Raw genomic sequence first — 23733 nt, forward strand, 5'->3', positions numbered from 1 at the left:
TTGATGTTTGAAAAATAATTTATTTGCAATAAATTAGATTTTGAAAGTGTGATAGAGTTCATGTGTATCCTAAAATTTAAAGCCACCGATTTACATAAACGTCACATTTTTATTTAGTCTTGCAGAGTTTCCTTGAGAGAATGAAGTGGCTTTTCTTACGTCGTAAAACATTTTAATTTAATTGTACTTATATTTTTACAGCATGTTTCTCAGAGAGCGGTGGCTCCAGCTTTGGGATCCTTTAACGTCTCTTCTGGTGGATGAGGAAGAACAAAAAAAAAAAAAACCCTGGATATTGAATTATTTAATTTGTTTTTTTCTGATGTCGCAAAATTATTGCAGTCACTTCGAAGGTTCTCTGAAAAACAGCTGAAATCCTGTACAGTTTGATGGGTGCAGCAGTTTTCCTCCTAATGTACAGTTACTAATAATTGAATTCCCAGCCCTGAGTGCAGTTCATCTGCTTCCACAAAAATCACATTCCATGTTCACTCTGCCTGAGCTGAGCCACTTTGCACGCTTTTCAAACGCTCCGACAGTTTTGTAAATACTCATCATTAATAAAAAATTATCTGAATCTTTTAACAGTGATTTTGATTTTTGCTTTTTGTCTGGGTGGAATGATGCAAAAATCAGATTCAATAATATTTTTAAAATAACCTTGAATTTGTGCAGGATTTTGTCTAATCCATACAGGGACAATATTAGATATTCAGTCTCAAATATATAAATACACCTTCACTGATATTTGATTAAATGACACCATCCAATTTTTTTAGCCATTAAAAAGTTTCTGGTGTAATTCTGGCTGAATTTGTGACCGTTCTGCACACAAATTGGTTGGTTTCTTGTCACATTCTTGGCTTTTAATCCAAGCTAAATACTTTTCTATGTGGTTAAAGTTGGGATTCTCCATTATCAAACTAGTTTTAATGAGTGTTTGGGACTATTGTCTTGTTGGAACTCCAAACTGTACCCTAGACTGAACAATCTGACCGAAACTATTAACTCAAATGAAAAAATAAAAGTTTACAATGTCCAAGCACAATCCGGTGCGGGTTTTTCATAAACTGGCAACAATAATGTAATTATTTACAAGAATATGAATCAGAAAAAAAGAAGCATCTGCTCAAAGTGGACAACTTCAAACTCCACTGAAATAAGCTGCTATCCATATGAACAAGATAATCACATGCTTGGTAAAAGTTTCATGATTAAAGACAAAACTGGTTGTTCAGTCGTGGGTGGTGCTTCTACCTGAAATCAGCTGGTAGATGGTTTAGATCCAGAAGTTGGTTGTGGAAAAGATGAAGTGAGTTCTGATGGAGTCCCAACATTAATGACCGCCATGTTTAAGAGTTAAGAGACAAGTCTGCAGAAAGAATCCAACTAACTCAATAGAGAGCTGTGGAAGATGGAAGACTGAGGGGTGTATAGGTACTTTTGATATTCTGTGGATTAGCAAAAAACGGCATCAAATCCAAAGTTTTTAAACAATTTCATTCAGTAAAATTGCTTTAATTATGATTATCCCACCCTAAATAATAATGGTTCAATTGCTCAAAAAAACATTGTTATGATATTTAATGCCAAAAAGAATGTAAAAACTTCTGACTGGCCACAGTGTGATAATAAACTAGTCTGGATTATTAATGTACTTAGAGCCATTTAACACAGAGCAAGTAGTGTTGTTGCACAATAATGATAGTATTTACAGTAATGAAATCCCTTTGAGTACCTGACCGTTTAAAACTAAATTCAGAATGAATAAAATTATTGCCCTGCATAAAAAGTTTGTCTGAACCTTCAAATCGAATATGATATCCCACAGAAAACAACTACATAACACAAAATTATTATAAACGCCATATCTTTTTTGATTTAGGGTATAAGTTAAAACATGAAACAAGATTTGTTTTTTAAGCGGATATAAATGCACAGCACAGTTCAGCTGACATAGATTTCTGGCATGTTGCCTAAATGTATTTAAAAAGAAATTTGCATAGAAATCACGCCTGTCATTAATTTACAGAGTAATGCAAGTAGAATGACTTGGTTTTGGCAAGAATAAAATAAATAGCATTTAAGAGACACATATAATAATAAATTATATTTTTACAACCGTCAAAATTAAAAAAAAAAAAGCAGAGAACCTCAGTCCAAAGTGTATCCAGCAACGTCACACTGGCGTTTTTACATAATTATAGTTTTAGAGTATTTCCACCACCCGTCTTAATCAAACACAGTAGTTTGTGTTTAAATAGGAATAAAAAAAAAAATTCACTGCAGCGATTATTTTCACTGAGCAGCAGACTTCTCGCCATAGAAAACCGAGTTCACCATCCCATTTTAGATTAATCTCATGATTTTTTTTTTTTTTTTTTGTACTGAAGGAGTACAAGATTAATTTCAGAGAGTTTTCCTTCCAGAAACATCCTTCCTTCAGGAAGTGCAGGTTGTAACCCACTGGGATTGTCAGCTTGTTAAGGGCTGATCACAGAGCCTTTAATAATCCCTCTCATGATTATAATCAATTATCCACAGAGCTCGCTCCTCCGTTGGTAGCAGCGGCCTTGCCTTTCGATTTGCCGGACGAGCGGAAGGAGAAGCGCTTGATGATGCGCCGGGAGAAGCTGCCAGACTGTTTGCGGGTGGGGCCCGCGGCCGGGGATGCAAAGTTATTGCCCATGTTGGAGATGTCCTCGTGGGACTGGCTGAGACAGGGCTCCTTTTCTCTGTGTCTCCTGCGGAACAACAGCTTGGAGCCGCTCTGGAGGAAGCCCACTGCCGAGAGTGGACAGAGGAAAACACATCACTCACCCGCAGAGCCACATAATGACCGGCTGATTCCTGACATAAACCCTTCGTTGATTTAATTTATTAGCGCTAATTATGTTTGCTGAACAGGCAATTTAATCTGGACTCTGCACATGTTGCACTACAGCCTCTAGAGGGCAGTGTTTGCTCAACCAGTCATCTGTCAACTACAATTGGTTAGATGAAGTCAGAGTTATGTACAGGTGGGCCTTTTTACTTTTACTATTGGAAAAGTAAAAAGTAGCCATCCAAGAAATTACTTAAGTAAGAGTAAAAAAGTATTTGGTAAAACGTCGACTCAAGTAACTGGTCAGCTTATCAATCATTTAATATTTAAAAATGACAAAATAAGACGGACCAAAATATAATGTTACGTGGAAATGTTGGTATTTTACGGACCAAAATGACAATAATTCATACAAATAACAAAAAAATAACAAAATTAGGCAAAATATATGTTTTTTCCAAATCAGTTTCTTTCAATATAAAACTAATGAAACTTTAACAAAAACCGTGTCTGTGTCTGGTGAATTTTTGGTTAAGACATGTTTGTTTTTCATTCAGTGAAGTTACACACAGCGGGTAGAGAATCCAGAAATTTTACTCAAACAGAGTAGAGATACTTCATAATAAGATTACTCCTAAAAGTACATTTTTTCAAGAAAGTTACTCAAGAAACTGTAATTGAGTAAATGTAACTAGTTACTTCCCAACTTTAGAGCTACGTAAGAATACAATATGTACTTACATTGTATACAAAATTGTAAAAAATAATTTAAAAAGATGTAATCTATGTATAAGTCATATTTTAAAGCAAATTAGAACAGTTAAGCTCTCATATTGCAAACTGAACATTTTAGTACCTCTTCCTCTGACGTTACCTTTATGGTCCTTCAAGCTGCGCGTCTCCAAGGCGCCGGCGGACCCGGTGTCAGACTCCACGTCGTCCACAGAGGGGCGCTCCGACACGTCAGAGGGAGTGGTTTCATCCGGGTCCTGGGGGTGCCCCGACCTGAAGTGGTTGCCGTGCATGGCCGCGTCCATGGCGGCCGCGTAGCCCGTTGATAGTGCACAGTTGTCCTCGGCGAGAGGAACCTGATAGAAACATGGAGATGTTCATCACTGATTGTCAGAGAAAGAGGTTGGTGACACTGGACAGAGCTGTTGGTTTTTCTATTACAGCGATTCCAAATGTATTTGTAAGCCTATTAAGATAGAGCTGGACACCAAGATCGAAGCCTATGGTAACTTTGGAGGAGCTGCAGAGGATCACACATCAGGTGGAAGAATCAATAACTAGTCATCTTCTCAAAAAGTATGAAATTTTGGGCCATGATACACCCAGGTGATCATATTGTGGGGATGCTCCTCTTCAGAAGAGGTGAGTATAATTATGATTAAATAAACTGATGTGATTGTACCATCCGTTGCTTTCCTACGCAGTTCCCTTTGATTCTCATTTCCCTTCAGTACTCCGCGTGTGATTTCTTCCATTGAGCTCAATTTCTCACGTTGGATTTTAACTAGGTTTCTATACTGTTTTAGAATTGTAGTTTGCCTGTAGCTTTAGCAGCGGTAGCAGAGGAAGTAAACAATGTCGTTCAGTCTGTGTTGGCCACACTTCTAAATATTAAATCAACAGCAGCAGCCGCCTCGTTGGGCTCGGTATTTGTTTCTTCGCAGTGGAGGACTGTTGTTTACAGTGCAGGCAGTTTCCAGTTAGCTTCATGGCACCGCACTGGTGCATTACAAACGAGACAGCCAAATGTCAACGATTGGGTAAAATTGAAAACTTCGACACAATCCACAATGTCGCCAGGAAGCAATCGTTTCTCAATTTACAAGAGTCCAGACCCTTTGTATGAAGCAAGTAATGTTCAGACCAGACTGACAACATGCATCAATATTTTTGCACTTTTTCTGAATATGTTTCTATATATTATCAGAAATCTGTGTCTACACTGTGGAATCTTTCATTTAAACACACTGACACTTTCTACTGATTTCCATGCAAAAATCAGGTCAGAAGATTTTCATCCTACTATTATCTGGTACAGTGGAGGGGACGTAATTGAAGACTAAATATAGATCGCACACATCGTCAGGCTCAATGTCATATTTTCTTCATAATAGGTCCAAAGTTTGAAATATCAATATCTTTACTAAGAGTAAGCAGAAGACAGAAAAAACGACTCTGATGTTGAGTCGCATTCCTCAGGACACTGTGACCGCTCTCTGACCTTTGACACGCCAGAGATGATCAGCGTGCTCCTCTTTGTTGGCGTCTTCCGGGCCGATTTGGATGCAGACTCTGTCAGCTGCCGAATGGCCGTCTCTGCAACAGGATCCAGGCCATTAGACAGGCGACTGCTCTCTGAGCAACACAAACACACACATCTACGTCAGCGCTGCACTAATAAACCGGAAACGACGTTTGTGTCTAAGCATGACATTTGGGACGCGAGTGCTACAAAAGAGCTACATGAGGTTTTTGAAGAGAAGCGTCCAGTCAGAGTGCATAAAGTGTAAAAGAAGAGCATTACTCTTCACTCGTGTTACATCCCTGCTTGCAGCTTATCCTACTTTGCATCTGTTTTGCAAAACAATGTCTGGTTTTCAGTGTGCGACTCACTGCTCGGGTTGGGGCTGCTGCTGCCTCTTTCGTCCACCAACACGGCCGCCTTCTTTTCGCTCACCTCGACTTTGGATGGTGAACACAGCGGGGAATCACCTGAAAGGCAAAATGGCTGTACAGTTACTAATTTTACAGCAGCTGGGCGCCATAAAGTTCTGGGCTCTCTAGACAAACCTGGGCTGCGATCGAGCTTCATTCGCGACTGCACGGTGGTGACGGTAGTGACTATGGTGCCATCTGGCGTGACCGTTCGATCCACGTCGACCTTCTTCGTAGGGGTCAACGAGGAGCGAATAGGGAAAGCGTTCGGGGAACTGCGAGGGTCAATGGTTTCTACGTACAGCAGCTAGAAAAATACAAGCATTAGGTAAAGATGTAACATTCAACAGAAAAAAAATAAAACACGGTAACTTTAAAAAAAAAAACACTCCATAATTGGGAAAATGTTTACGTTGAATTTGTGACAAATTTAAAAAAAAAAAAAGCTTCTAATGGATGAAAGTAACTTAATAAAAGTTTCAAAATAACTGTAGAGGCATCTTGTTCTCACCTCTGTGCTGATGGTGCCGTCTGGTGCTGAGCCAGGGCCGGAGCTGAGACACAGAACATGTTGCCCAGTCGGGGTTTTAGACTGCAGGTTTATGGCGATGGCGGCGTGACCAGGAAGAAACTCTGTCAGGGTTGAGCATAGAGAAACATCACTACGAGTCTCACCGATACGCTTTTCTAATTTTTACAACACGTACAGAATGTGATCCTTTTCTGTAGCTGAGAGACTTTTCAAAGTTTTGTCTCTCTATATACCCTCAAATAGAGCAATTTGTTAGAACTTTCTGTAATAAACCAACACAAATGTCATATGGTTGTAAAGTGGAAGTGTTTCATTTTTTTTTTCTATTTTAAACTGAAGCTGCACATTTTTATCATCTTGGACTCTTAAGATTTTTCCCCATTCTTCTTTATAAAACAACTCACGCATATTCAGATTAGATGGAGAGCTTCCCTAAACATCAAAAACGCATCCCACAGGATGACACTTCCACCACCGTGTTTCAGGATGTGGAGAATGTACTCAGGGAAACGGGTAGTGATAGCTTCCCATCACACACGGTGTTCTGCATATTGGAAAAAAGTTACATTTTGTAACTGAACAGAGAATATTCTAACATGTCTCCAGGGTTACATGGTTTATATTGTGCTGCTTGTTCATTAATTTTCTCTAAGAAACCTCTGAGGCCTTCACAGAACAGCTGGATTCAATAATTAACTTACAAAAGCACAACATTTTTATTCTGGAGCAGCAGAGTAAAGGAGGTTGAATACAAAAGCAAGTCTCCCCTTTCCAATTTTAATTTGTAAAAATTGTTAAAACAATTTATGTCGTTCTACGTTGTGTTGGTCTATCAAATATTTCCCAGTAAAATAAACCGGCATTTTTAGTTGTAACAAGGCAAAAACGCTGAAAAAGTACAAGAGGTACAAATACTTTTCCGAGGTACTTAATAGTGAGCATTTCCTAGAAATAATCTATTGCGGAGAGTCTGCCAGCTGTGCAGTTTCAGACACGGATGATTTTGCTTGAACAGTCTAAACGACGTTGCTGATCAGGTTTGTGGACTGCTGCCAGCAACAAACTGCTATTGAGCTTTTCCTTACGCTCTCTTGTGCCGCTCCGCTCCAAAAGCCTGAACCTGAGCTCTTTGGTTTCCGGGCCAACCTCCCTTAAACGCACAGACACACACAAAAAAAGAAACTTCTCAGAACCCAAAGGAGAACACATGTGGGAGAGTCAAAATGTAAAACACTGTCAAACACTTTACTTTGTGAGAGTCTTTTACACTGATTTAATTTGCTGTCAGCTTGTGACTCTTATGTCTTATTTTACATGAAATAAAAGGTTCATCTTGCAGAACCACGAAGAACACGTGGAAGCTTACAGAGTCATTTCTTCGCGCCACTCCAGGGCAGCGTCGGGGTTCCTCGGCACAGGCAGGAAGCATGTCCTCCTCTCTGCCGACGGATGGTCCAGACTCAGGACGCAGCACAGCTCCCCTGATCTGGACCACAGGCCTATGTGTTCAGACAACACGGCAAGGACGTGAGAACTCGACTCTCAGCAGAATAATTAAAAAAAATAAGCGGAAACGATCTGATGCAGGGAGAGAATATCTGACCTTTACTTAAGGTCACCCTGAGCTGCTGGAGAAGGAGCCGCCTCACTAAGAACCCATGGGATGTGGAGCTGGCTCCCACTGATAGACGGTCCATTGGGGACTGGGAGTGCACAGGGATGACAGTGCAGAACGGAGTTTTAATCTACTTAAACCCATAATCTATCAGCAGAATTCAGCCCCTGGCATTCGTTCGGGTCAAAAAATAGATGATAATTAATTTGTCCTCTGAGTGACAAGCAGAGCGCTTCTCTCACCACGCTAGGAGACATAGAGGCCTTGAGGTTGAGGACCATGGCCGGGTGGGCGCTGAACAGCGTGTCTTCAACCATTCCTTTGATCATCTCCAGGTCTGCTGTGGCCTCCGAGCCCTGAGAAAGTAGAAACAGCGACATCCAGTCCTCCTCTAACGACGCTCAGCATCGCGGAGTTAAACAGAACCAGTTGCTTTAATGTTCGTTTCCTATTATTTCTAATCATATTCTAAATTCTTCGCCATTCGCGGTTTGTCCTACATCCCTGTTTTCTAATTCTGACCGTCGTCATTTGTGAAATTAATTAGCGATGATAAATATTTGCTTGCCACAAATGAGCGGGGGCATGCATGCTCATGCTGCAACATTCCAGAGCGACATTTCCTCCATGACTCACGATGAGTTAAATGGGCTAAAAAGTGACTCACATGCAAATTCCTAATAGGCTGCTCCAGATTTATTAAAAGAATCTGAGAGCACAAAAAACAAGAAAAACATTTGCATGGCAATACGCTTGATTTTTTTTTATTTATTTGAATGCATGCACACTTTTGGTTGGAAGAGACGGAGCTGTGTTAGAAATGAGACCTTCGCTGGCTGCAGGTATATCAGATGAGCCTGGTGTCGGTTATCGAATGTTCTTACCTGTCTCTGCAGTTTGCAAGGGGACACGGTGAGAGAAAATGACGGCTGCTTGGAAAAAGTCCAAGATATCAGCAAGCCCTCGTCCTCCACTTCCTCCAGGGACACGTCCACCTGTCGGAGTCGGACAGTCAAGTAACCCATCCGATGGAGGGACAAAAAGCAAGATAAAAGCAAGAATAATAGCAATAACAAAGTCTGTGCATTCCAACCCATGTGTCTGTAGTAGCAATTTTGACTAAAACATTTCAATAATTTTCTGCCATTTTTTTTTTTTTAGCTTAAACGGCTTTCGTACCTTAGCCATCATCGGTGCAGTAGTGATCTGATACGTATCCATGGAAACAGCAGCGGGTGACTGCTGGGTCACAGTCACAGGAAACGTCAGCGTGTCTACCCAGCATTTACAGCGTAACACCTACAGAAGGAAGACAGGACGAGACGCGTCACAGAAAACCTATCTTGGGTTTGTCTCTGCAAAACGTGGCGTCCGACATGACGGGACAGAGGAGATAAGACAGGTTTCACTGTCAGAAAGAGAAACTCCGCCTCGTTATCACACAGATGAATCGATTTTATCACTGTCAAACGCATTCACACAAGAACTGAGGTGATAACAACAACAAAAAAAGTCATTTGGAGACATATTTGTCCCGTAAAACGTTTAAGAAATGAGTTGGTCTTTATTAACTGGATGGATGATGAATTACCCAGTTCAACTTTAATGTGTTTAACTGGGATTTCATGTGGTAGAGGTGTACAACCTAAAATGTAAATAAAATACATTTCAGTTTTTGTTACTAATACGGAAAAGAAGAAGACTAAATATATTTCTTACCATTTTGTTCGCTGACTGGTCAGTGCAGGTCACGCTATCTATTGCAGAGCCAGCGGTTAGCTGGAGACTGCTGTCAAAAGTTATCTGGAGGGAACTCTGGCGGAGGAAGAGAAGGAGAAAATTGTAATAAGTACACAATAGGAAAAATAGGACACACACACATGGCGTATGGCAGGAAAGATTCTGCTGTGTTTTGCCTTTCACTAACAGTAAAATACACTTCTCATATTTCTCGTTTATCAGGTCAGACATTTGAATTTAAAGCATATTTGGTTCCAGTTGTGGTGTCTAAAGCAGAAACTGTGCAATCAATGCTTCTTCCTGATCCAAGCATTGATTAGATCAATGCTTGATCCAATCAATCAAGCATTGATTGATTGATTGGATCAATCAAGCTTGATTGATTGTATCAATCAAGCTTGATTGATCAATGCTTGATTGGATGAAGCATTGATCCAATCAAGCATTGATCCATATGCTAATATATGCTAAGATAGAACATATCTTAGCATATGTTCTAAAACCATATGCTAAGATAAAAAAAAAAGTTCATCAAGACAAAGACAAGAACAGTAGAATCTTTCCCCAGTAGTAAATCACCCACAGCCACTTCCAAAGCACTAAAATGCTTTTTAGTGCTTTCCAAAGTTAAATGTTCTCAAAAGTGTTCCTTTGCAAAATGCTACTAAGATAATAATTTTTAAGACATTGGAGAAACCTGTCTTCTGCATTTGAATGCCTGTGCTTAGCTGGATAAAAGCAAAGGTAGCTTTCTGGATAAGTGGACTAATGGTAATCTGCATCTATGCATACTTGCAAAAAAAAAAAAAGAAAGAAAAAACTATGAATAAAACATATTTTTCTGGTAGTAAGCAGAAATTGATAGAAATCTATACAAACGGGCCCCTAATAAACGTCTACTGATTGGAGCTGCTCAGCCAATCCTGCGACTCAGTTGTTCCGGCAACATCCATTACAAAAACTGCATCAGTCAGTGCTTAGTCATGCAAACAGCAAAGCTACATTTCCTGCCTGAGAGTCTGGCTCGGAGGATAACCCGTACAACACAAACTGGTGTCTCATTACTGAGAAGAAGTCCAAGGAAATCATGGAAACACCAGCGGTCCGTTTCTGCACATATGGACCAAAACACTGGTTCGATTGGACGGTTTTAACTGGCACAGATGATACAAGTGTGGTAAAACAAATCTCCTATTGTCAGAGCATATGTTCCGCTGGGTCCGAGTCCAATCTATGTCAAACACAACAGTAGAGGCGGGGCAGAAGAGCTGAGGGGGATATAATAAAGTTTACAATGTGTGTGTGTGTGTGTGTGTGTGTGTGCGCGTGCGTGCGTGTGTGTGTGTGTGTGTGTGTGTGTGTGTCAGTGTTGCAGGCGGACAGGCAGGAGGCCAAATGCAACACTGCAAGCTTACATAGGTTCAAGTAGACTAGCACTGCAGTCACATGACTGGTCTGTACAACTGACTGTGTTTACTTCAGTTGGCTGGCGAGAAAACCTGCACAGATGTCCAATCATTTTGAACATCCAAAACTGCAGAAAATATGTGATGGACTACAGATTGTTAGGTTTATGTGGCTGCTGTCGAATAAGAGATTGGTGAATCGTAAAAATACGATCGGAACAAAAGAGAAATGACAGGTGAAAGCAGAAATACAACACAAATCAGAATCAGCGTTTCCAGCTCAGATTTGTGGCTCTTTGGAGTGTCAGACACAGTAACCAATTGATAAAAAGCAGGGACAAGTTTCTATTCTTGTAAATGTCTTCAGGAAACACAAGAGCCACGCTGCCAACATGGATCACATTACAATACGGCCCGAGGGAAAGTTGGGTCAGCAGAATTGTATTCTCTGCGTGTTCTATCAGAGCTCATCTCATTGTCTGCTAATTATCTGGGCTGAACTTTTTACTCCTACGGCTTCATTAACCCATCAATGTATCTGTCTACTGTCTACATATGCACTTCTTTTTATATCTGCTCTCATTAGGCCAACAGGAAGTCTACCCCGGAGAGGTTGCCAGTGCTTTACAAGGCTCATTCAGAAAACCAATCATCCACAATCTGTAAAAAGGAGTCAGGAAGTATTTATACATATGTTACTTCTAAAAAACTAGGATATGGACACGGATACCATTTCTCTTTTGGATCAACAAAGTATTTTTGAACATTATCGATGAGAACATTCTAGAATCCATGCAGCTCCAGCAGTGTCTCTAAAAAATATTTGATAAACTTAATTGTTCACTTACTGCTAATGATAATAATATTCATTAGGTGTGATTCCAGTGGGATTTCCTAATTGTTACAATGCTAACTCTTAGCGGTAGAAGCGTATAACACTGTTTGTCTCCATTTTATGCATTCGAGTCATGTTTATTAATAGACGTGCCAGAGTGCTATGTGTACCACTGGTTCAATGACATATAAACTTTCAGAAGGGCTGATAAAAACTGAACTCAAGGTTAGCTGGGGAACTCTGACTGCGCAAGTCCAGAGGATGTTGTAGTAAAATGTTTCCCCTACAACTGGAGACGCAACAGTGCAACTATTGACAAGCAGCAACGCAGCAGCAACAACGCAGCAGCAACAACGCAGCAGCAACGCAGCAGCAACGCAGCAGACGGTACCGTTCTGGCACATCTTCTATCAGTCTGTTTTTGAAGGTGATTTTGAATTTGAAACTAATTTTCTAATTTTATTCTAACGACGGAATAAAAGTGAGAAACACACTGAAAGACTGAGGAATGGAATCTTGAAAATTTCTATTAAGAATTTCTGTATTGAAAATATTTATAATTTATACATTTATATGCTATATATATGCTCATTTACACAGCTCAGGAAAAAATTAATAGAGCACTTAAAATGACCAGTTTTTCTAATTTCACTCTTTATAAGTAAATGTTTGAGTAAAATGAACATTGTTATTTTATTTTCTATGAAATACTGACAACATGTCTGAAAGTCAAAGTAAAAATTTTGTATTTATTTGCAGAAAATGAGAAATTGTCACAATAATGAAAAAGACGCAGCGCTTTCAGATGCAAAGTTCATATTCATTTAGAAACAACAATACTAATGTTTTTACTCAGTTCAGAAATCAATATTTGGTGGAATAACCAGGAGGTTTTCAATGGGGTTCAGAGCAGTGGGCCCTTAATTTTTTACAGAGTGTATTTTGGAGTAGCAAGAAGCGAAACCTTTATTTTTTAGCTTTGTAATTCATAGAACATATAATACTTACTTATTTACAATTTTCGTGTTTTGTGAGAAGTACTATACCAAACGTTTCTGTTTAATCACAGAATTGAATTTTTGCTTGTCCATGAGAAGGACAAGAGTGCAGACAGCCTCCTAAGGACATCCATGGTGTCATTTCAGGTTTGTCAGCATCACTCCCTCTGGGTCCAGCTGGTTCTGTAAAGCATGTGGGTCAGCCAGAAATACCCCGGCCCTCTGGCTTCTGATGACCCTTTTGGATGATTCCTTTTGTGTGCTTTGTTTACTTTGCAAATCCGAGGCCAAGACTATAACAAGTAAAAACTGTTTGGATAGGAGTGCAGACACATGTGCCGGTCCTGCTGGGGACGTTCTCATCACGTTTAAATTGATAAGGTTTATAACCGCACATGACGAATAAAAAACAACCCCACGGGTTCAATGACACTAATCTGGACATTTGCACAAAGACACACTAAAAGAAAAAGACATATTTAAGGAACATGGCTTCCATGATGCGCTGTAGTTGTAATGCAAACTGCAACATTGAAACAAAAATGTTTGCCTTGGTAAACAAGAGCTTTAGTTGAACAGCTTTAATATACATGTAGTGACTTTAAATATTTTTGCACACTTACTTCCTCAAGCATAAATGTTGATAAGCTTGTCTCATTCCGATGGTTGAACTTAAATCTGACTCATGAGTTTTGACTTTGAGTGTTTGATATTTTTTTTACACTTACTTCCTCGAGCATAAATGTTGATAAGCTTCACTCTGATGGCTCTACGAAAGTTTTTGTACCGAGTTCTGGATTCTCCAGATTAGATGCATCAAATTTCTTGAAACTTTTATTCATTGACAGGCCCAGGATACCATTTGTTTTTAAATTATAGTCCAAAGTATAATTGGAAAACTACAGAGCAAAGAGCTACTCTGTCTAAATCTACAGCAACAAAATCTGAGAAGTTATCGTGTCTGTCTTTCTGTGCATTATAAACATGAGCATACGAACAGGTTAGACTGACGTTAAAATACTCAGGGATTCATTTAATCTACTGACCAGTCAAGTTTTAATGAGCCTTGACTACACAGACAAGTGATGACTCAGTGGTAGTTAATACTGCACAAATATGTATTTACTTTGCACTTCTATGTTGTACAAAGATGCACCAGCATGCTTTTATATTTTTCATGTGATCCTGTGACATACCTCGTAGGATCTTTAACTAGGACAGTCTGCCACAGATTATTTGGATATGTAAAAATATGATGTGGCATGAGCCCGACAGCCTAGAGACACGGTTTATACAGCACACATCTGTGCTACTGCTAAAACAAAACCACTGTGACACCATAATGTCAATGAACTGTCACTTGGTTTAATCTCATGCTATGCAATGCTGATGCTCTGTCTGTATCGATGAAGATTCAATCAAATTAGGTATGTTGATGTTGTGTTTTTGTTTTGTGTTCCTTTATAATTACTTCTGGGTATATTATTGTTAGAAGAGGACTTGCTACTATCAGTTGTTTATTTTTGCCATTTTGATTTTTCCTCATAAGTAAGTTCTTTGTTTGTAGTAGTATCATTTATTTCCTGCCTTTTGGTTTGTAGCTCTTTTTGAGTCTTATTTCAGCTCCTTTTCTCGTAACTAGTCTCCATCCCCCAGTTTCTCTTTCATTCTGCCATTAGCCTTTCCACCTCAGCTGACCAGCTTATCTAGTTCCTTTGTTATTTCCCATCCCATCCATGTCCTGCTCTATATGATTCCTCTTGTAAGTTCTTCAGATATTTATGACTAAAAACAGCTCTTTCCACAGTCAGTCTCTGCCCTGGGGTCGTATAACCTGTAAACAGGTCAGTCAAATGCTCCAAGTGGCTCCCGCGGCATGGTGGTATGACCTATACTTTGAGTAATTAATTCTTCAAATTAAGTTATTACTCTTCAATGCAACTTCTTGTAACAATTGGTAAATTGAACTGTAATGGATTGTAAATGGCAAGAAATTGAATAAACATAACATTAAGGCAGACAAATTTATCAAATGATACAATTGGTATTTTTTTTAACTGCGATGACAATCAGCTGTTATTTGCCCACATTTTTATCATTGTTCTCTTTTGTTCCCACCAACACAATGTCCATCAGTAGTGAATGAGGGTTTATCAATACAGTCACTAAATCATAGTACAAACATAGTACTGGTGAATGTGCGATACTTGAGTAACATTAGCCTTGTACGCATTACATCCAAACTGTCCTTTTCCACATGTTGGTATCACGATTACGACGGTGCTTTGGCGTGTCACGCAAAAGGTTCAAGTCAAATTAAAACCATGCGTTATCTTTTTGTACTCAAACCAGTTTTGTTCAATCAACCTCAGGGAACTGACAATTTTAGTAAAAGTTGGCTATTAAAGTAAATCCGGCTGCTGAAGATTTATCTCGCCCACAGCTGTGACTGAAGGATAAAACGGGTTGTTTCCTGCACTTTCATATTAAATGAGCTCTGAGTGCCTAATGTCCCCCGTCGTTAGGAAGGGATCTACAGTGCTTGAGCATAATCACAGGGCATTAATCTTCCAGCAACTGGCAGCCATTGAAATTAACTGCATCACGAAGCTAATCACAAGGCTCCTTATAATTGCAGATTGTGAGAGAACGGGGAGCTTCCTTTCAAGCATCACCCCGTGATGACTGCTCCACATCTTGTGTCAGCTGCTTTATATTCTGCGTGTCGAGGGTGGCCAGTCTGTCAAGCCGTCTGTGCAAAGTAACCCAGTCAAATCGTCGCATCTCCGAAGTCATGAATATAACAACAGCTTGCACAGGAAATACTTCAGCATGCAGATGGATAAAGAACTGAGTCAAACAGCAGACAGTCCGATGTCTTGAAGGTGCAGGAGGATAACAAGAGGACAGGAGTGATGTTTATCTCAGTAAAATTATACCGGGCGGATTTGTACAGTGGCTCTCAAAAGTATAACCCACTATAACCCACTCCTATTAAAATGTCAGGCAGGATGCAAAAAATGAGACCAGGATAAATAACTTCAAAGCATTTTCACATTAAGTGTGATATTAACTCTGTGAAACTCAAACAAAGAGAAAATATCTTATTGATGTGCAATAGCTCAGTTGCACAAGCGTGAACACCCTGAAGCTGAAACTTTGATGAAGAACGTTTTGACCACAATGAACCGATTCAATTCTCTTTGGTAGGAATCTAGACTCTGTCTAGTGAACGACTTCCGTTCATACCCAATCATGACACTCATCTTTTTCCAATCAACCTGTTCACTTGTAGAATGTTCCCAACAATTTTTTTTTTTTTAAAAAACATTCCTCAATTTTTCCTGCCTTTTGTTGTCCCTGTCCCCACGTTTTTGGAAAGTGTTGCAGGCATCAACTTCCAAAATAGTGAATATTTGCAAACCACCATAGTGTTTTCTCCTTGAACATTAAATTTATTGCCTTTTTAGAGTATTCAATTGAAAATAGGTTTAAAAGGATTTGCAAGTCATTGGATTCTGGTTTTATTTATGCTTTACGCATGTCACAACTTCAGTGGAATTGGGATTGTACAATGTATTATTTGGTTATTTATCTTAACACTACAAAAACATAGCATTTTAACAGGGTGTGCACACTTTTGGAAAAAAAATTTAAAATCTTGCCACTTCCTTAATCTCAAAGAAATGAAGAAAATACCACTGGAATACTTTAGGGATGGTGGAAATAGTGGCTCTTGCAATTAATTGTTTTTAAAGTATAGGTAGATGCACAGACTGTGAAGGAAATTACAGAATATCCACAAATGAATCCATCCTTTCTTCTTTCAACTAAAGCTTTGGGAATCTGTTATCTAATCTATACTCGTGCTAGGTGATAAATCTGAAGACAAAGAATTAAAATCTTGTGACTTTAGGAATATCAAAGGACCATGTATAACTCAACTGCACTAACGGAGTCAGTCACTTTACAACGCTGTTTGGTAAAGTAATGTGGACGAACGCCCAGTTTGTCCACAGTCCACCATGCGCTCGACCATCTGCTCAAGTGCCAGGCCAGGGTGACGTAAATGTATTTTCTTCTACACGAGGGACCACCACTTCCCTCCCTGCTCAAATAACATCCAGCCCTGAGTTTATGACCATAAGGACTGAAAGCACCAACAACACATGCTACGACAAAACCATCACTCAAAAAGAGGTGCCCCAGACTAGAGAAAACAGCAATGTCTGAAACCCTTCCAGGCAGCATTGATAGGACACACAGGAAGCTCTGCTGAAAGTGAGTCTCAGGCCCTCTGAAGCCTTTATTACTCTCATCCCATTGTTGTGGCCTCTGGGTGTCGAGGTCGGCTCTTCCCTGAGGAAGGTTTTGCTATGAGAAGCACAATTCTGAGTCAACATTACAGAGACAGAATGAGGATTCCTCGTTGGAAAATATTAATGAATAAACCCAAAGCAAGCTTGATCTTTTAGAAAGTTATTTAGCCTATTTGCAAAATAAAAAGGATTTCATTTCTGTATAAATAATCAGGGGGCCCATCTTTTTCTACAACGAGCAGCTGCACTCACTCAGGGAAATACAGCAGCTTGTGTTTTATGTGCAGTCTGAGAACTAAAATAAGTTATTTTGACCTTAAGATCAATGCAATTAAAATATATCTGTGACATTTGTCTCACTGGGTTGAAAGCAATCATTTATTCTCCATTTTCATATATCGTAGATAATAATGTCGGTGTCCTCTTTTTAACAGGCTCAGATGAGACGGAGTGTCGAAGCGTATTGTGTTGTTGACATCTATGAGTCATAAAAAGTTTTTATGTTTTGTCAGAAATCAGTGTTGTTCTGTCAGGTTATTTTGTCAGCCTCGTCACGTTACACAGTTTCTGACATGTCTTGTGGTAAAAACTTAAAAACAATAAATAACTTTTTTTTCTCTATCTTGTCCATCAGATTCATTGTCTGCCTCTTCTCATCTACTGCAGGGATGGACTGTTTATTATAGTATTATAAACTTAAGTAAATGTATAGCAATTTCCGAGAGTCATTACACAAACATTAAAAAATAATAATTTGTATTTTGTTCCCTATTGCTCAAAAAAATGCTGTAGCTGTGAGCCGTGGATTGTTGCGATCATTCATTTTTCATAAATCCAATGGATCAATATGGTTGAAAAGAAGAAAAATTAAGATTAATTGGAAAAAGTGTACATAAACATGCAGTCAGAAATGGCTTCACCATCAGCGTTTTTCTTCTAACAACAGCCTTTCTCGCAAAACGGTTTTAACATAAATTGATAAAGACGACCTCCTTTCCGAGTTGCCTCATAAATCACAAACTGTCTGCGATGTTTTAAACACACGCACGCACACGCACACACACACACACACACGTGGCCTTTCATAAATGAAACTGGCACAGGAGATGAGTGGAAGCTCCATAAAGAGTTGTCGCAAACAAAACAAGCATAAAACTTTTTGAACACGACCCTGAGATATTTGAACTCCTCCACTCTCCCCTTCTCTGGACCGAAAGCCTGGTCTCAAATTAAATTTTAATAAACTACAAAAACAGAGTTATTAACATAATGAATATTTCTTTTTGTGTTCTTCAAGTGAAGCTCATGCATTGTACTTTTCCAGCTCTATGAGTTGTGATTTCAAAATGGGAAAAAAAAAAATTGTGATTCTGATTTTGTTTCCACAATCAAGACACTCTTTGAGTTGTGCATTTAAAAGAAAAACTGAAAAGGGTGCCCACTGTTTAATCAGTATTTTACCCTGTGAACTTTCCTGACTTTCATTTCCAGTAAGACAAACACTCAGCTTTGTTATTTACACCACACCCTGCTCTCACACATCTGATTAGGTTTCTTAGACAATTGCATTTTCACTTTATGATGAGAGAAAAGCCAAAAACTCCCCGAGGAATTTCTAAAAAAAATAGCACAGGAGATGACATCAGTAAATCTCTGGTGTTAAACCAGTTTAATGTCCCAGTGAGTACAGCAATTTGCAGCACTTATACATCTATAATGTTTTAGGGTTTTTTTTCTATTATAGATTCAAATTCTATCAAAACATACTTCTCAGTATGTTTATTTTGAAACATTTGTTTCCCTCCTGACATCATCAATCCTATGCGCTGTAAAGGATTCAGACGCTGATCTGAGACAAACTGAAGCCACATCATGACTTTGTTCCTGCAGGGTGGCTCACGTTTTGTCTCGCGCAGAAACAGAGCCATGAAGCGCGAGTCAGAGCCGAATGTGACTCTTGCGGGGACCCTGGTGCAGAGCGCCGCTCTCGTGTCTGCTTTCACCTCAGCTGCAGGAACCTGTCAGCTGAGTGGCGGACGCTGGATGTTTACGAGAGGCAAAGAATGCGATAAGGCTGCTTCTTGCAACCAGACGAAATCCTAAAGCAGGTTTTTCCCGTCCGGTTTCTGGTGACTATAAGTCATGCTATATTATCTGGGCTAAAAGGCCTCTCAGCAAGAAAGAAGTCATCACTTCAACAGCAACAATAAAAGTCAACAGTCGGGCACAAATATTTTTCGATACTTGTCCTACGGTCTGAAAAGAAGGATGCTTGAAAGCTTAAGAACAGCAATACAGTGGTGGCAGCATCATGTCAGGTGAGGAACTGGTGCGCTTCGCAAAGTGGAAAACATTAAAAGGAAAGAACTTTATGTGGATCTACCAAAGCAGGACATCACATCAGCCAAGGAGTTAAAAATTGCCAAAAAATGGGACTTTCAAATGGACATTGAGCCTAATTATACCACTAAGTTGGTTACAAAGTAACTTAAGAGCAACAAAGAAGTCAACAATTTCGAGTAGTCATCACAAAGCCTTGATCTCAGTCTCAAAGAAAATTTGCAAGAACAGCTAAAAAGGTGTGCGGGAGGAAGGCGGCCTACACAGATGTTACGCAATTCTGTCAGGAGGAACGGGCCAAAGTTCCAGCAAAAGAACTAGAAATACTTCCAAGTAATCCTACTGATCTAGAACTAGAAATGTTCAGTCTGATTTATTGCCCCACAGAAAAAATAGCTTTGCAATATCTGGTTTTAACTGTACGTCACGTGACCTTTATACCTGGAAGCATGGATTATCTCGGCTAGAAAGGGTCCAAGTGCACGTCCTCTAATCTACTCTCTAAAGTACGGGTGAAATTTGTGGTGCTTAAGGGTTCGACAACAATCCGCTGATTTGAATACAACCCAGACACATTTAGAGACAGATTGCTCAGTGCGCAGCAGATATTTTATTGCTATGACTGAGCTCAGCACACTTTGGCTCTCGCAAAGACAAACAAGACCCAGGCAGCTTGTCTCTACCTCACCCCATATGCCAAGTCCAAAAAAATAAAAAATAAAATAAAAGTCTTCCTCTTTTTAACCATTTCTAAAGGGTTAAAGGTGAAAACAGCTCAATCTGAGCACAATCCCTATAACTGCCTTGCTAATTGTGCTATCAGTGACCACATGTTTTCCGCGTGGTGGTTTATTTTATGACTGCATGGCCGTCTTATGAATGAAGGTTCAGTAAAGTGCGGCTGGCATCTGGAAGGATAAAACAGTCGTTAAAGTGTCCAAAGTGCAGCCAAGGCTCAGTGGAGGCTGGGTGAGTTACTTGTGACCAACAGCTTCAAAGGGCAAAACGGATCAACTAATTAGGACCTTGAAAGATAACCGAGCTGGCACTGGCACGACTATCACTTTCTGCAGTGGAGTGGAAATGAGACTTTTTCTAGGAAAAATCATTTTACTCAGACGAATCGTGCTAAATTATTCTGTAAAAGTGTTCGCACCCTTTCACCGTTTCCCCTTTTTGTCTCCTTACCACCACAAACTATTATTTTTTTACTGCAATTTTTGATGATGGCACGAAGCAACATGGCGAGAGGAACTACAATAGTAAATGGTTTTCATAAATTTTACAAAAAAAAAAAAAATCTGAAAAATATTCTGTGCATTTGTATTCAGCCTCGTTTACTTCGACACCTGTAAATACGATTCCACGCAATCAAAAATCTGGGATTAATGGAAGAGCGGCAACAAGACACAGCAGTCAATAAAATGCTATGTGTAGCAAACAACAGCGCATAACCCAAAACAAACACATCCAAATGGTGAAACATGGTGGTAGCAGCATCATGCTGAGGGGAGACCTTTCTTGGGCGGCTCCAGGTAAGCTGGGCAGATTTTGTAACTAAGCTTCAGCTATTTTGAAAGGAAGAAAAGCTTCAGTGTCTGCACTGGTAGAAAAATAGCCAAAAGATTTGCCACCAAATTTTGAGGAAAAGTGGCTCTAAATAGTCTACATACCAGACTTCTTAGATTCTTCATTTGCAAATCATTTTGAAACTCATGCGTTTTTTTTTTCTTTCCGCTTCGCAGTTTGCACTATTTTGTGTTTGTTTATCACGGAAAGTGCAAAGTGATCAAATGTGGAGAAGCTTACAGGGACGAATTCTTTGGGAAAAGGTGTACTTTGGAATCCCATCAAAATGAACAAAGGTGCTAATACTAAAAAAAGAAAGAAAGAAAAGGGCAATCCCTGCCTAAATTAGACATGAGTGCTGAACTCATCATGCCTGATTGACAGCTCGCCCGGTGTTTACCTGCTTATATTTGGCAGCGGCGGGGATGGAGTCGCCGTATTTGGGCTGCAGGTTCACCGAGCGGATTGATCTGACCCCCTTTAACTCCCACACACGTTCGCTTTGCAGCAATTTTTTATAAGTGGGGGGGCGATCCCAGGGGCAAAGGGGGAGCCTTTCTTTGCCCCTGTAAGTCCCCAGTGGAAACACCCGACTGTGAAGTCCAGACTTTTGATTCACACAGATCAAAGGAACTATTCGAGGAAAAGGACCTTTAGAAGCGCATCCTAAGCCTCTTACAGTTTTCAGTCTGACAGCTGTCCGAAACACCGACCACCACCACGATTCTTTCACTTATGCAGCTTGTTTTGACACAAGCATCTGGAAAAAGGTGAGATGTGATTTTCTCTCTGTATAGCACACATCCATCACGCACTATTTTTACTATGTGTGGGTGTTGCTGTGGCTGCGCTGACTAGTCTCGCCTCTTTGCTCTTTTGTGCATTGGTTGAGAGCGGTTACGCAAGCCTCTACCCATCCATCCTCTCACCGATTAGAAACACTCAAACAAAAAATCTCCCACACCTTCCTCCCACGGGCTCATGAACTCCCGCTTCACTATTCACGCCTCTATTTAATCGAGCAATCCCAGGTGCATCAGTGTATAAAACACCTTTACCTGCTTAGGCTCTCAACTCACCCCATGCCTACACGCTTGCTCGTTCAGAGCCTTCACCCAGGTTCTTTGCCAGTGTTCCCTGAAGGACTTGAAGGAGAACAGGGAGGTCAGCAGGCCTTTGACCCCGGCCTCAGAGGCAGCAGCTCCATCCTTGCCAGAGCGCAGCTTCATCAGCAGAAAGCCCCATACGCCTCCAGCCTGCATCTGTTTGGGCTGCGTGGAGAAGACATGCTGCTGCCGCTGCAGCCTGGCTGTCTCTCGGCCGCCTTGCTTGGCTGCCTTCCTGGATTTCCAGAGCCGCAGTACAGTCAGCGAGTACTGGAGCAGCCATCCCAGCACTATGAGCAAGGAGGCGAGGAAGAGAGCCACCAGACAGAGCCAGCTCAACTCCTGGAGCTCCATCAGCGTCTCCTGCAGCCTCTCATATCCTCTAGTCCAGGTGGAAAGATCAGAACTGAGAGCAGGTCGACTTACTTTTAGCCTGGAGATGAAAACACACAAACGCAACGTTATTTTACAGGTTATAACAGAGGGATTCAACGTGCAACCCCCCTGTACCCTCCCCAACTTTGATGTGGTTATTTTTGGGTCACCCAGCATGTTTCCGAGGCACTGCAGAAGCCGATGTAATGAAAACTGCGTATATCTTCCACAGCAAATAAAAAAAAACGACTCATGCAGACTAAACAAGAGGTCTACGCCGCGCACATCAACGGAGGAAAGACAACCAATCGACAGCAGCTTCGCACCAACCTGAAGTTTAATTTAAAGGCTCCGAGCTGCAGCCTCCAGGTAAGCGAAAGCGAATGAAGCTTTCTTCACGGCGACACGGAGCGAACCCAGCGGCTAAGATGAGTCCCATCTCCGTCCCTTCAGGGACCTGTCCGCCGCGGTCTCCCCGCTGTCCTCTACGGATCCTAAAGCAAACCTTCTGCTCTCTGTCAGGACATACAGCCCGGGAGCCGTTTAAAACCTGCGCTGAATGTACAGCCCTGCCGCTGATACCAGCTTATTATGACGACCCGACAGAGGAGAGCAGTGACCGCCAGGGGGCGCCGTGGAGGAGGAAAGGATGAACAAAAACAAGCTGCGAAAGGGAAGAACTTCAAAATAAAAGCAGGCACTTATATATATATATATAATATAATATAATATAATATAATAACTCTTTATAATTATTTACAACTATAAAAAGTTTTTAACAATGGAATAATTTATTATTAGCCTAAAAAGAGTCTTCCACATGTCATATCTTTAGGCTTTCTATCAGAACATCTAACCTGTTATTACTTATGCTAATACCTGTGTATCTGCATAAAAAAAGTTCTTCTGTATTTTATTACATTAGCAAATTATTGTGACTTTTGTTTGTTTTGTTTGTTTTTTTTTTGTTTATTTGTTAGGTATTATTATTTATTTGTTAGGTATTATTTATTTGCTTTTACATTTGTTTATTAATTAACTTATTTCTGAAAATTTCAGGTGAATTCCATGTTAATTAGCGTACTAATCCCAAGCTTCCTAAAATAAAGGCCTACTTTTTGTTAATAATAATAATAATAATAATAATAATAATAATAATAATAATAATAATAATAATAATAATAATAATGCCAAAAGTGATTTGGGGAAAAATAGCCATTTCTATTTATTTGACGAAATGTAAACATAATTTTATTTCTACTTTTTGCCAAGAGGTGGCATCCTTTTATTATTCTAACAGACGAATCACGCGAAGAAGAAAATGACATTTCCGTGTTAGTCAAGACACATTCAGTGTTATCATTTTTAGGAAGTTATAAATAAAAATAAAATATGTTTCTTGAGAGA

At 40.0% G+C, this 23733-nt stretch overlaps 1 protein-coding gene across 2 annotated transcripts; it reads right to left on the reverse strand.

The window, feature by feature from the left end:
* c2cd2l (c2cd2 like) lies at positions 1–23456 on the reverse strand. Of its 2 annotated transcripts, none has more exons than XM_014983563.2 (15): positions 22657–23456; positions 21925–22384; positions 9358–9453; positions 8818–8937; positions 8523–8633; positions 7881–7994; positions 7627–7726; positions 7390–7522; positions 7109–7173; positions 6003–6124; positions 5627–5798; positions 5450–5548; positions 5058–5152; positions 3699–3912; positions 1–2784 (listed from the first exon to the last, which is right to left on the reverse strand). In XM_014983563.2, the coding sequence occupies exons 2-15, from the start codon at positions 22303–22305 to the stop codon at positions 2531–2533; spliced, it is 2076 nt and encodes a 691-aa protein (XP_014839049.2). In that variant the 5' UTR covers positions 22306–22384; positions 22657–23456; the 3' UTR covers positions 1–2530. The 2 variants fall into 2 exon arrangements, with proteins under 2 accessions (XP_014839049.2, XP_014839048.2); XM_014983562.2 differs by having other exon boundaries at positions 5058–5191.
* Positions 23457–23733: the final 277 nt, after the last annotated feature.

This window comes from Poecilia mexicana, unplaced genomic scaffold (assembly GCF_051168715.1).
Source record: "Poecilia mexicana isolate PSO_F unplaced genomic scaffold, ASM5116871v1 scaffold_14, whole genome shotgun sequence".
NCBI lineage: Eukaryota > Metazoa > Chordata > Actinopteri > Cyprinodontiformes > Poeciliidae > Poecilia > Poecilia mexicana.

Bases quoted from the DNA above. Each gene is read 5' to 3' on its own strand.
- c2cd2l (XM_014983562.2), bottom strand. From the start codon at position 22,305: ATGGAGCTCCAGGAGTTGAGCTGGCTCTGTCTGGTGGCTCTCTTCCTC. The intron at 8,938-9,357 runs GTAAGAAATATA...TTCCTTCTGTAG, and splicing joins ACCAGTCAGCGAACAAAATG to GTGTTACGCTGTAAATGCTG. The intron at 7,174-7,389 runs GTAAGCTTCCAC...TGTGCGTTTAAG, and splicing joins TGGCGCGAAGAAATGACTCT to GGAGGTTGGCCCGGAAACCA.